Raw genomic sequence first — 13,505 nt, 5'->3', positions numbered from 1 at the left:
ATTTGCACTTAAACATTTTAGGACTTTTGTAAGCTATATTGCTCTATATAGTCTATGATATAGAGCAGCGTACAAAATAATGATTAATAAATAGGAAAAGCTGTCTATTTGATTTTATTGAAATAATAATAGATCCATTATCACGTTTAGTTTATTTGTATCAAAGGGCTTCTCAGGCCCACAGTAAACAAAGATCGGTGACATCCCCTGATCTAAACTCCCAGGCATTATCATTATCTTTAACTACCCAAATTTCATTTCTAATTTGAACTGAAAGGTAGGTCTTAAATTGAGGTACATGACAGTCTGTATATTGATATTGATAACAGTTTCTAACTTTATATACTGTATAATCTCAGTATGATTCGATTTATTTCAGTCACTGACAGTGAAATAAAGAATAAAGAATCAAAACAAAATAAAAATAAGAAAAAGTATGTTGATCATTTGCCCATAGTCACATCACCTCCTGTCAAAGTAGCGTACACACAAATCTGATGATTAGTGAGCTGACTGCTCTCATACTTAGCCTAGTGAGAAACAAACAACAGTTTGCTGCACATGCATATCGCACGTGTATTTTGAGCAGTAAAATGTGCCCCCTCCCATACACACCAACCAAATGTCCTCCCATCGGATGCACTCTGGCGCCGACACTGTTCTCAAGTTTTGGGGCGATAGGTGCCTTCTTTTTGGCTTGAAACTGAAAATGTCTGTGCATGTGCCTGTCCTGGGATAACCATTTTGAGCATGTATGCAAAACAATCATGAAGTCTTCCGGTATTATCAGGAGAGTTTTTCAAATAGATTAATCGATCCCGTCTCATGACATGAAACTACAACTTAATGTATCCAAATTTGACAGACTGTAACATTGTTGAGGCTGCTTCATAATGATGTCGCCTTAAACAGATACTTTTAATTCAGAGAGATTCAGAAAGATTTCTAACTCAATCAATCAAGCGCCATCTACACCTTTTTTCAGCAAATTTAAACTTTTATCAATTTCGTGTATTAACATGGTACAAACACATCTGTTCATGTTTAAATACATTGATCACAAAAAGGACGTTCCAGGCACGTTTCAAAAATTATTTCTGTTATCATCTGATATTCATCACTACTCATTAAGAGGTGAACGGTACATACAGGTTTTGGAGTAATAATTAACGTGTTGTCGTACGTCCAGCTATAAATCTATCTTCATCAAATTCTGTGGTCACAAACTCTAGACACATCTTTTGACCTTGAATCCACCTACAAAAAGTTCAGGTCTGGTTTGATGAGGTATCTTCTGTCCAGTCAATAAAAATAATCATACTAAGTGACAAAATTCTTAATCAAAATCATATAAATCATTGTCATTTTGTTTTCTTACTCATAAATTGTTTATACATTTTATTTATTCATTTATTTTGTTTTTACTTTCCATCTAAATGGCCTATTGGACTGATTTTATTTTTAAGGGGAGCGTTTCATATAAGCCCTTGGGCTTCTTTTCCTCTCCTGCACAATTATTTGTCTTTGTCTTGTTATCCTGTTATTCTGTTTCATTTTCATCCATTTTCTGTACCATTTATCCTCATTAGTGTCGCAGGCATGCTGGAGCCTATCCCAAGTATCTTCGGGCCAGAGGCGGGGTACACCCTGAACTGGTAGCCAGCCAATCGCAGGACACATAGAAACAAACAACCATTCGCACTCACATTCAAACCTACGGGCAATTTAGAGTCTTCAATTAACATACCATGCATGTTTTTGGGATGTGGGAGGAAACCGGAATGCCCGGAGAAAACCCACGCAAGCACGGGGAGAACGTGCAAACTCCACACAGTACTCAGAACTGTGAGTCAGATGTGCTAACCCAGGGGTGGGCAAACTTTTTGGCTCAGGGGCCACATTTTTAAAATTTGACAGGCGGGCAAAAGCAGGACCAGATGCTTACATATAAAAAATAAATAAACAAACAAAAAAGGCATTGTAGTGTTAATACTTAGATTTACTTTTAATGGGAATAGTGTTGTTTTGTTGATCACCTTTTTTACCAGTGCATCAAAGTCTGGTGTTAGTTTTGTTGTGGCAATTCTCAGAACACATCTGAGGTGTTCATCACTCAGATCTGTATGATGTTTTATTAGTGTTCATCACACTAAAAGTCTGTTCACACACGTGTAGAGCCAAACACCACCAGCATCCTCTGTACCATCTTCCGGATTTTTGGAAATTTATCTACGCTTAATGAAGCATAAAACTCATCCAGTTTGAGAGTTGAACTTCTCTTTTAAAACAGTATCACATTGGAGATTAATCAGTTCCATCTGCAGCTACCCTGGCGCTGTTTCAGGGTCTTGTGTGTCTGAATCTTGGATGGCAGTTTGTCAGATGAAGGTGTTTTGCTGAGCGCGCAAGCTTGATTTTAACCGCTGAGCCATAGCCATCAGTTCCTGCGTTGATTGACGGCCGATGTTAAATTCCTCTAAAATCGCAATGGTTTCTTAACAAATTCGACATACGGCCTTTGACCGGACTTCAGTGAAAAAGTATACTAAATACTTTTTCACTGAAGTCCATTCTATATTAAACACTCGGCACTCACTGTCACCTTTTCTTTCCATTGGCCCACTCATGGTTGAACAAGGCTTCAGAGCAGTAGCAGAGTAAAAACAGAACAGCCAAAGTCAAGTCAATGTATCACTGTACCTACTGCGCTACCTGGTGGAACCACTGGGCATTACAGAACAACCTGGTGGAACCACTTGGCATTAGAGGACACGGTCAAATGAATGTAGTCATTATTTTATTTATGATTTGGGCGATTCTGTACCAATCTTTGGCGGACTGGATTGAAATGATCCACGGGCCGGATGTGGCCCGCGGGCCGTAGTTTGCTCACCCCTGCACTAACCATCTCTGTCACCATGCCGCCCTGTTTTATTTCGCAAATCAATAATGAACAAAAAAAAAAAAAAAAACAGAGAGACAGTATTTGTAATATTTGTACAATAAGTGCAAAGTGGGAAGTATAATAGGACTGACAGTGATACTGTATATAATAGTGATGAGTACTATTTTGCTTTGGTGTTAGGTTTCAGGGTAGTTTTATAGTTAGGGGTTAGGATGAGATATCGGGTTAGGGGTAGGTTAGGGTTGTCTTTGGGATTGAGAGGTAGGTTTCAGACTTAACGGTCAGGGTTTAATGTTAGCTTAATGTTTAGAGTTCATTTTAGGGGTAGGACTATGTTTTGAGCCCCTTACCTGAAAGCGGACCCCGCTGACATTGACATAGAGGATTTCGTCTGATCTGGACGAGTTGTCCACAGGAGGTTTGGGCATGGTCTTCTTGGCTAGCGGCAGCCATCCCACGGCCGCCGCCCGCGCGAATGGCAGCCATGTTGCCACGCCGGCCGCCATCTTGCTTCAAACCCACTCGGACTAGGTAGTGGGTGCGTCACTGACCCTGTCCTGACTTCTTAGCATGGCAGCGGCTTGACATGTTGATGACGGGGAGGGGCACAGGGAGGGAGGGATGGATGGATGGATGGATGGATGGAGGGAGGGATGGAGGTATGGAGAGATGGAGGGAGGGGGTCCAATCACTGGTGTGCGTCACGTCATGAAAACAAATTGCAGGAAATGGAGATGACACTCGGGGTGAAGAAGAAGAAGAAGAACTTTGTTGCTGTTCAGATCCCAATGAATGTGTGTGTGTCTGTGTTGCCACGCCGCAGTCTTATAAAATTGTGATGATGCTGCTAAAGTTGCAAGCTCAACACAATCTCCTCCTCCTCTTCTAAGTGTTTCTCGGCTTCGTAGGCAGCTCCACGCCACCGCCGCCGCCCTCTTCCTCGCTCGTCCTAACTTCCTGTTGCTGTTCCCCGTTCTCATTGGCTGAGCAGCAGCAGCTCGACGTCCATGTTTGGTTGTTCTGTCAGATGGTGGGAAAAAAAAGGGATAAAGTGAGAAGGAGCAGAGACATGGAAGAAGAGGACGCAGGCCTCAAGAGGAAGGCTCTCAAAAAATCTACAGTAATCTGATTACTGACTCTGTGTGTGTGTGTGTGTGTGTGTGTGTGTGTGTGCGTGTGTGTGTGTGAGGGTGCGCATGTGAGAGCAGCTAGTCAGAAGAGTCCAGTCAGGCTGAAAGTTTGATTCATAATTCATGAGCACACTTTTGACTTGTGTGTGTGTGTGTGTGTGTGTGTGTGTGTGTGCGTGCATGTGTTTGCGGGGGTGTTGGGCGAGATCGTTGAAACCCTAACCTCAGTCCAACAGTACCACAAACATTGAAGCAGGAAGACAGAAGCAAGTAGAGGACAGGAGCATGTAGAACACTGAGCCATGTATACAGAAGCATGTGCAAGACAAAAGCATGTAAACAGGAGCATGAAAATATAAGCATGTAGAAGAAAATAAACAAATCACGGAGAAGACTGAAACGTGGACTGAACCATGTAGAAGATTGAAACGTGGATTGAAGCATGTACAAGACTGATGTACAAGAAACGTGCGCAGGAGCATGAAGACAAGCATGTAGACAGAAGCAGAAAGAAACCTGGAGACTGAAGCATGTACAAGACTGAAACAGGTAGACAAGGCATGAAGAAAACAAGCATGGAGACACACGCATGTAGAAGACAGAAGCAGGTGTAGATAGAAGCATGAAGACAGAAGCATGTGCATATAGTGACGCATGTAATAGACTGAGGTACAGTATGTAGACTGAAGCATTGAGACAGACACATGGAGAAGACTGAAGCATGAAGAAGACTGAAACACATGCAGATGACAGAAACATGTAGACTGAAGCATGCTGAAGACAATCGTACTGTATACAGGAGCATGAAGACAAGCATTTAAAAGACTGGAGCATGTAAACTGAAGCATGCAGAAGACGTATATAGACTGAAACATGTAGAGGACTGAAATACTGTATGTAGAAAACAGAAACACATAGACTGATGCATGAAGACTGATGCCTGTAGAAAACAAAGACCTGAAGAAAACAGAATCATGTAGACTGAAGAAGACTGAAGCATGTGGAAGACAGAAACGTGTATACATAAGCCTGTAGAAATGCTGACTCGTATATACTCTGACTTGCATTGATTCACATCGACTTGTATAGACTCAAACTAACTCAAAAGAACTCACCCTGATTCGTACCCACTGACGAGCAAGGATCCATACTGACTGATAAAGACCCACACCAACCCGTATAGACTCACACTCACTGACTCACATCAATTCACACTGACGCCTAAAGCGTCACACAAACCGAAGAAATAGAGCAATTCGTCATACAGATTCACACTGACTTGTATAGACACAAACTGACTCATTTTGAGTCACCGTGACTAGTCAGACTGTCAAAGTCTCACATGACTTGTCAAAACGGACTCGTATAGATTCATCTGACTTGTATAGAATCACATTGACTTGGATAGACTGAAACTGAGTTGTATAGACTCATACTGACTTTAAAAGACTCACATTGACCTGTACAGACTCAAACTAAGACAAAAAGAGGCACACTTATTCTCAAAGATAGAGTCTGACCTATAAAGACCCAGTATGACTCCAATAGACTCGCACTTGCTGACTTTTACTCAGTGACTCACATTAACTAACACTGACACATATACTGACAACTTTAAGAAAGACTCTTAAAGACTCAAACTGACTCGTCAAAATGGACTCCAATAGACTCACACTGACTCCCATAGGCTCACACTGACTCGTATAGATGCATACTCGCTGACTCACAGCGACTAAGGCCCGCCGCACACCAAGTGATGCAGCCGAACGAAAACTCATGAATAAATCACAGTCGGCCACTCACACCCACGCACTTGGCAATTGACCCTTGCAGACCTACCAACACACTGCACAGGTACATATTAAATTATAATTATACTTGGGTATTATTGTAAAACACAGTATACAAACCCCAATTCCAATGAAGTTGTGGAAATTGTGTAAAACGTAAATAAAAACCAAACAATGATTTGCAAATCATTTTCAACCTATATGTAATTGAATACACAACAAAGACATTTAATGTTTAAACTGACAAACTATTGTTTTTTTGCTAATAATCTTTCATTTTGAATTGATGCCTGCAAAATGTTTTCCACTTTGTTAAATCCCCTTTCCTTTTAACAACACTCAATAAGCGTTTGGGACTTTATACCTCTTTATACTCCCGCGCCCGCATTGCATCACGTGACCAACGCATTGGCCCGCGCGGCCCCTATGCGTCACTTGACGCACACACAACAAAAATTGTTGTTGCGCGTAGGATGCCATGGAGATCATCTCTCGTAATTGGTCCGTTTTAGTCACATGCTGTGATGACGTATTCAGAGTTCCCCTTGGTTCTGCATGGCATCTACGCTGCCGCCCTCTTGATCAATTTTGCAGCATAATTAAACAAATCATCTGGTCATCTAGGTCCATTTGTTCTAGCAGACAAGGGTTCCACGGTCGCCATTGTGGTTGCTTTGCTCCTTGTTCCGGAAAGGAAAGTAAAAACGGCTACCGAAATTGGCCATAAAATGCAGAGGAAACTCCACTCTGTGGTGTCCTAGCCAATACCTGCCGTAGCGACACTCCCGACTTGGAGGAGAACTGCAGTATATTTTCAAAACTGCGCGCGTGGGTTGTGCTCGAGGATAAAGGTAAACTGTGCGCAGGATAGCCGCAGTGACGTCAGTGCGTTCACCGCCCGTGCGAGTATAAAGAAGCCTTAATTATTGAAGTTTTGTAAGTGGAATTTTTTCCCGTTCTTGCTAGAAAGTCCACCATCACTGCAGCCCTCCAACAGTCGGGGCTTTATGGCAGAGTGGCCCGACGGAAGCCTCTCCTCAATGCAAGACACATGAAAGCCTGCATGAAGTTTGCTAAAAATGTTTGTATATATATATATATATATATATATACATATATATATACATACATACATACATGGAAAAGGATGACGCGGTGTGGCGACCCCTAACGGGACAAGCCGAAAGGAAAAGAAGAAGAATATATATATATATATATATATACACAGCATTAATTGGAGACTCTAAATTGCCTGTAGGCATGATTGTGAGTGCGAATGGTTGTTTGTTTCTATGTGCCCTGCGATTGGCTGGCAACCAGTTCGGGGCATACCCCGCCTCCTGCCCGATGATGGCTGGGATGGGCTCCAGCACGCCCGCGACCCTAGTGAGGAGAAGCGGCTCAGAAAATGGATGGATGGATATATACACACATGCATACACACACACTGACACACACACACAGTGGGTACGGAGAGTATTCAGACCCCCTTAAATTTTTCACTCTTTGTTATATTGCAGCCATTTGCTCAAATCAATTAAGTTCATTTTTTTCCTCATTAATGTACACACAGCACCCCATATTGACAGAAAAAAAAATAATTGTTGAAATTATGGCAGATTTATTAAAAAAAGAAAAACTGATATATCACACAGGCATGCGTATTCAGACCCTTTGCTCAGTATTTAGTAGAAGCACACGTTTGAGCTAATACAGCCATGAGTCTTTTGGGGAATGATGCAACAAGTTTTTCACACCTGGATTTGGGGATCCTCTGCCATTCCTCCCTGCAGATCCTCTCCAGTTCTGTCAGGTTGGATGGTGAACATTGGCGGGCAGCCATTTTCAAGTCTTTCCAGAGATGCTCAATTGGGTTTAAGTCAGGCTGGCTGGGCCATTCAAGAAGAGTCCCTGAGTTGTTCTGAAGCCACTTCTTAAGTATTTTAGCTGTGTGCTTTGGGTCATTGTCTTTTTTGAAGGTGAATCTTCGGCCCAGTCTGAGGTTCTGAGGACTCTGGAGAAGGTTTTCGTCCAGGATATCCCTGTACTTGGCCGCATTCGTCTTTCCTTCGATTGCAACCAGTCGTTCTGTCCCTGCAGCGGAAAAACACCCCCACAGCATGATGTTGCCACCACCATGCTTCACTGTCGGGACTGTATTGGACAGGTGATGAGCAGTGCCTGGTTTTCTCCACACATGCCACTTAAAATTAAGGCTAACAATTTCTATCTTGGTCTCATCAGACCAGAGATTCTTATTTCTCACCATCTTGGAGCCTTTCAAGTGTTTTTTTTTTTAGCAAAGTCCATGCGGGCTTTCATGCATCTTGCACTGAGGAGAGGCTTCCGTCGGGCCACTCTGCCATAAAGCCCCGATTGGCGGAGTGCTGCAGTGATGGTTGACTTTCTAGAACTTTCTCCCATCTCCCGACTGCATCTCTGGAGCTCAGCCACAGTGATCTTTGGGTTCTTCTTTACCTCTTTCACCAAGGCTCTTCTCCCCCAATTGCTCAGTTTGGCTGCACGGCCAGCTCTAGGACGGGCTCTGATCGTCGCAAATTTGTTCTGACATGAACTGTGAACTGTATAGAGCTAATATAGACAGGTGTGTGGCTTTCTTAATCAAGTCCAATCAGTATAATCAAACACAGCTGGACTCCAATGAAGGTGTAGAACCATTTTAAGGATGATCAGAAAAAATGGACAGCACCCGAGTTAAATATATTGTGTCACAGCAAAGGGCCTGAATACCTATGGCTGTGTGATATTTAAGTTTTGTTTTTTTTAATAAATCAGCAAAACTTTCAACAATTCGTTTTTTTTTTCTGTCAAGATGGGGTGCTGTGTGTACATTAATGAGGAAAAAAAATAACTTAAATGATTTTAACAAATGGCTGCAATATAACAAAGAGTGAAAATTTTAAGGGGGTCTGAAAACCTTCCGTAACCACTATATATGTGTGTATATATATATATATATATATATATATATATATATATATGCCGCTGCAGCGTGATTATCAATCCCACTCAAGTACTAGAAGACTTCCCCTGCTGCAAGATGATTGGCTCCTGCAACACTGGAAGGGCATGACACAAATGCGTCCTGCCTAGTTGACTCCTCGAGTCAGCGCAGCGCTGCAACCGTGAGCACCGCCATCTTGGGTAGCATTAGTGCTACTGTACACTTCGTCTCAATAGTAAATGAGAAAAAAGTACTAACGGGACACACGCACACCGAAATGAAACAATCGAACCAAACCGTTGGGACAGTTTGCAAAAAACGTTCCACCCCTGATATATATTGTGTGTACTGTATTGCTATGATGTGGCAGAGACTGACTGGATCTTGCTTCGTATCCATAATTTAAATTTTTGTTGTGAAAGCTCATGTGATACAACACGGCACTTTTGATAGGCCATTATAACTGCGACGTTACGACATGATTCAAATTTCGAATCGCAGCAAAACTAATTCCCGACGGTCGGCCACTCATAAAAAATTTGTTCCAAAAGTCCGCACACTGCACGACCATTCAGTCATGTTCAACCGCATCCCTTGGTGTGAAGTGGGCCTAATACTGACTCGTATAGACTTTCATTCATCTGTATGGAGTGAAACAGACTCATAAAGATTCAAACTAACTTATAGTGTGAGTCTCAAGACTCAAACTGACCCATATGGACTCAAACCGACGAATGCAGACTCACATTCACTGACTTGTAAAGACTCACACTTGACTCGTACAGACTCACATTTACTTGTATAGACTCAAACTGAATCTTAAAAGACTCACACTGACTCACATAGACTGATTCCTTGAGGCGCACAGATTCGCACTAACAAAATGACTTTGGACTCTGTTCTTCCCGGACTGAGTCAGAGGAATATACGACTCGTCTCGAAAGTATTGACTTAACGTGACTCGAGGGCAAAACGATACGACTCAATGAACTTTTCGTGCTCAAAAAATGTCATTTTCAGCTTAGTGGAAACTGCAGAGGCAAGTGTGTGTGAGTGTTTGTGAAATATTCATATTAATAACACGTGTGTGTGTGTTTGTATGTGTGTGCAAACTAACAAACAATGCAGATATGCCAAAGTTCATCACTAATTTATACAACTGGATTATGTCACACACAAGCACGTGTTGTGTTCTATTCACTTCCCTTCGCGTCTATGAGGTTGTTTGTCGGCCCCCTGCAGCTTCCACTCAACTTCTATTTTATTCTATCCCATCCCATTCTATTCTGGGCATCACTGAATGTGGAGCACATCTCATCCTACTTACCTCTGCTGCTTCTGATGCTCTAACACCAGGAAGACGAGGAAGAGGAGGAGGCTGATGAATATGATGAGGAAGAAGAAGTTTCCGGATGAAAAGAGGAGGGGGAGTGATGAAGAAAAGATGAAAATGGACGAGTATTCTTTTACGTTCTTGAGCTGTTGTGCTCTGCCGCCACGGCAACAAGCACATCTGCTGTCATCCTCTCCCCCCCCCCCCCCCCCCACACACACACACATAGACACACAAAGATACACACACACACAAGCTCCACCTCCATAGGCTCGCTCGACCCTCCTGCTTCTCTCCCTCTCTTTCTAGTTCTTGTTTCTCACTTCCGCTTTACCTCAACATACACACACATGCACAAACACTCTCACACACAAACATAAATACACGAGAACACACACACACACACTGACAAACACACGTACATGCACGCACACACACTCACATGCACACACACGCTTAGGAGGTCATCACTTATGATCACTTGTAGCTGCCATGTTGACCTCTATCGTCGTCGTCCTCATCACGGTGGTGTCATCATGTGTTGGTGGTGCAATAGTTCACATATTTCACGGAATCAAACCTTTGAGCAAACGTGCACATGCAAACTTAATAATGAATGCCAGGGCGCGCTGGTCAGCTGTTGTTTTGCCGACGTTGCACTCTCATCATCAAAGTTTCATGGTTGAAAGTTACCGCACGAACACTCTGCCACTTGTCCACTAGGGGGCAGTGTGCCAGGGGAGGTGGGGGGCGGGGCACATGGTCCCGTTGACTCCTTGACGACCTGAAGAAACCGACTCTTCAAGACTCAAACTGACTTGTTAAGGAACGAAACTGACTTGTATCGACTGAAACACCAAAATAATGAATAAATAATGCTAATTTTAATTGTGTTGAATAAGAATTTAAAGTCTTTTTATGAAGCAATTAATTGTATTATTAAATGTTAAATAAACTCCTTGTGTAGCTACGGTATATTTTGTTATGATTAGGGAATACAAATTACAAAACACAAATTATAAGAACACTAAAATAATCTACACATACTGTATTAACATTACATCACTATTTAATTAACATTCGCAGACAACATCTCTGCAGTGTTCATAATTGTTTTAAAGTGTGCTGACATTATGAGCACAAACCACTAATATTAGTCGTTCTTATGTAGGGCAGGGCAAATTCCCCTCTTCCCTCCGTTGTGCACACCAAAATAAAAGCAGTGCATAACTTACGTTTTACTTTGACTTCATAAATGCCACGAGAGCCTGTCAGAGACTGGATGGGACGGATGCGGCCTACGGACCGTACTTTGCCCAGATGTGATGTCAGTCTTTAAGTTCACCTATGAGGTCGGTGAGTTGGGGGAAAAAAAATGAACACCAATAACAACCTCTGGTGCTCCTTTGAGTACCAGACCAAAATTGTCATGTGGAAACCTACACATTGACATGTGTAAACTGAAACCGACTCTCCAAGACTCACACTGACTCGTACAGACTCAAGTACTAGTATGTACTTAAACTTACTCACATTCACTGACTTGTAAAGATCCACACTCAATGACTTGCATTAGTCATAGTCCGATATCTTTTTTCTCTAACTCAGAGAGGCTCACACTGACTCCTTAAAGACTCAAACTGACTTGTACAAATTCAAACTGGCTTGCTAAAAATAAGAAAAGACAACATGGATAAGCTAAGGTAGCCTGTGCTGAAGAGAAAAACTGTCATGAATGCTATTGGGAAAAGGCAAACAATAAAAGAATCAAAATAATAAAAGGCCATGTTTACATTAAGGCAGGCGTTGCCACTTTTATGAGTTTTTTTCCTCTGGAGGATGCACAGACGGCGGCGGGCAGAGGAAGTGGAAGACCATCACTGCCGACAAGATGATGAAGGCACTCTAGAGTCAGGCCTAGAAGAGTCTAAGGGCCAATCCCAATTCTACCCCTTAGCCCTCGGTTTTGCGTGTTGATGAGAACAAAAGGGTCTCCCAATTCTATGACAAATCTTTCAAATCTATGGTCAACTAGAATCTAGGTCCACGAGATTCTAGACACAACAGTCTAGAAAACGGTTGAGAAACCTTAAATATTCAAAGGGCCATTTGGACAGCCTCCCATAGAAAAAAAACACTGTCAGACAAAAAAACCTTTTGACATCTAAGGTGAGGATGACAGCATTTTTCCTCTTCTTCTTTTTTTTTTTTTTTTTTTTTTTTACCTGTATGTATACAAGAACTGTAGTGTGTTGCATTTTTTTTTTTTTTTACTCTGTGAACATCTACAGAGAAGGCAAAATGTTATTTCTGCATGCAACAAAAACATTTTGAACTCTGAAAAACACACTTGTGTGAAGCTTGCTTTCAAATAAAGTAGCCGTCTATTTGAGTCTTCCTCATAATCATGAAATTAAAGCCAAACTTAAATGATCCACCTGCAGCCAAACAAAAATGCTAACCAAAAAACGCTGTCTGCTTCTGTGTTCCATAATCCAGTGGCGTGCAAAGGGGGGGGCGACGGTGCAGTGCCCCCAAACGGGGTTTGGGTGGCATAAACAGCCATGCCTGGATTAATTTTCCCAAGCAAGCGTTTTTAAGAGGGAACAAAAACCTTCGATCCGCGGTTGCAGACCCCTGTGCTAGATCTACTACAGTCTCAGTGTTTTGGTATGTTAGTAAAAAGAAAAAAAAAATGGTCCGAAAAATAAATACTCCAAACTACTTAAATTCAGTAACAAAGTATTTGTACATTGTTACTTCCCACCACTGGCCGAACCCTGTGACAAGCTCAGCTATAATGTTTTAGAAAGCCTTTGTCTGTGACAATCTATTCGTCTCCTTTAAAACTAAACAAGATAAGTAGAAATAATAAAAGTCAATTAGAGCAGCAGTAATTGTGCAAGCATCCTTATTGGTCATGACTGAGCTGGGGACGACCTGCATGAAGGGCGCATCGATCGTCAGCCGAGTCCGAGTCTGACTCATAAATAATGCAGCACACGACTTGGAAGAATCTTGACCACAAGCACTTGGAGCCTCCTCACGTAATTATACGACATACTTATTATTATTATCATCAATATTATTATTACACTGTAATGCAGCCCTATGGGGGGCACAGAAAAAGAAAGAACTGTAGGCCGGTCCCAAGCCCGGATAAATGCAGAGGGTTGCGTCAGGAAGGGCATCCGGCTTAAAACTTTGCCAAACAAATATGAGCGTTCATCCAAAGAATTCCACACCGGATCGGTCGTGGCCCGGGTTAACAACGTCCGCCACCGGCGCCGTCAACCTGCAGGGCGCCGGTGGAAATTCAGCTACTGTGGGTCGAAGTCGAAGAAGAGGTGGAAAGCGGGTTCTTCGGCAGAAAGAGAAGAGG

General features: G+C 42.3%; 1 protein-coding gene across 1 annotated transcript in view; it reads right to left on the bottom strand.

Moving 5' to 3' along the window:
* kcnd1 (potassium voltage-gated channel, Shal-related subfamily, member 1) overlaps positions 1–10,312 on the bottom strand; it is a 40,185-nt gene extending 29,873 nt beyond the window's left edge. Inside the window, exons 1-2 of the mRNA XM_061684591.1 lie at positions 10,118–10,312; positions 3,256–3,925 (exon numbers count right to left, since the gene is read on the bottom strand). Coding sequence (XP_061540575.1) covers positions 3,256–3,411 — 156 coding nt within the window. The 5' untranslated portion in view covers positions 3,412–3,925; positions 10,118–10,312. The remainder of the gene's footprint in view (positions 1–3,255; positions 3,926–10,117) is intronic.
* Between the last annotated feature and the right edge of the window lie 3,193 nt (positions 10,313–13,505).

This window comes from Phycodurus eques, chromosome 1, assembly GCF_024500275.1.
Source record: "Phycodurus eques isolate BA_2022a chromosome 1, UOR_Pequ_1.1, whole genome shotgun sequence".
In the NCBI taxonomy this organism is placed as follows: Eukaryota; Metazoa; Chordata; class Actinopteri; order Syngnathiformes; family Syngnathidae; genus Phycodurus; species Phycodurus eques.
The sequence above is the reverse complement of the archived record's forward strand: the minus strand, read 5'-3'. Positions and strand labels throughout refer to the sequence as shown.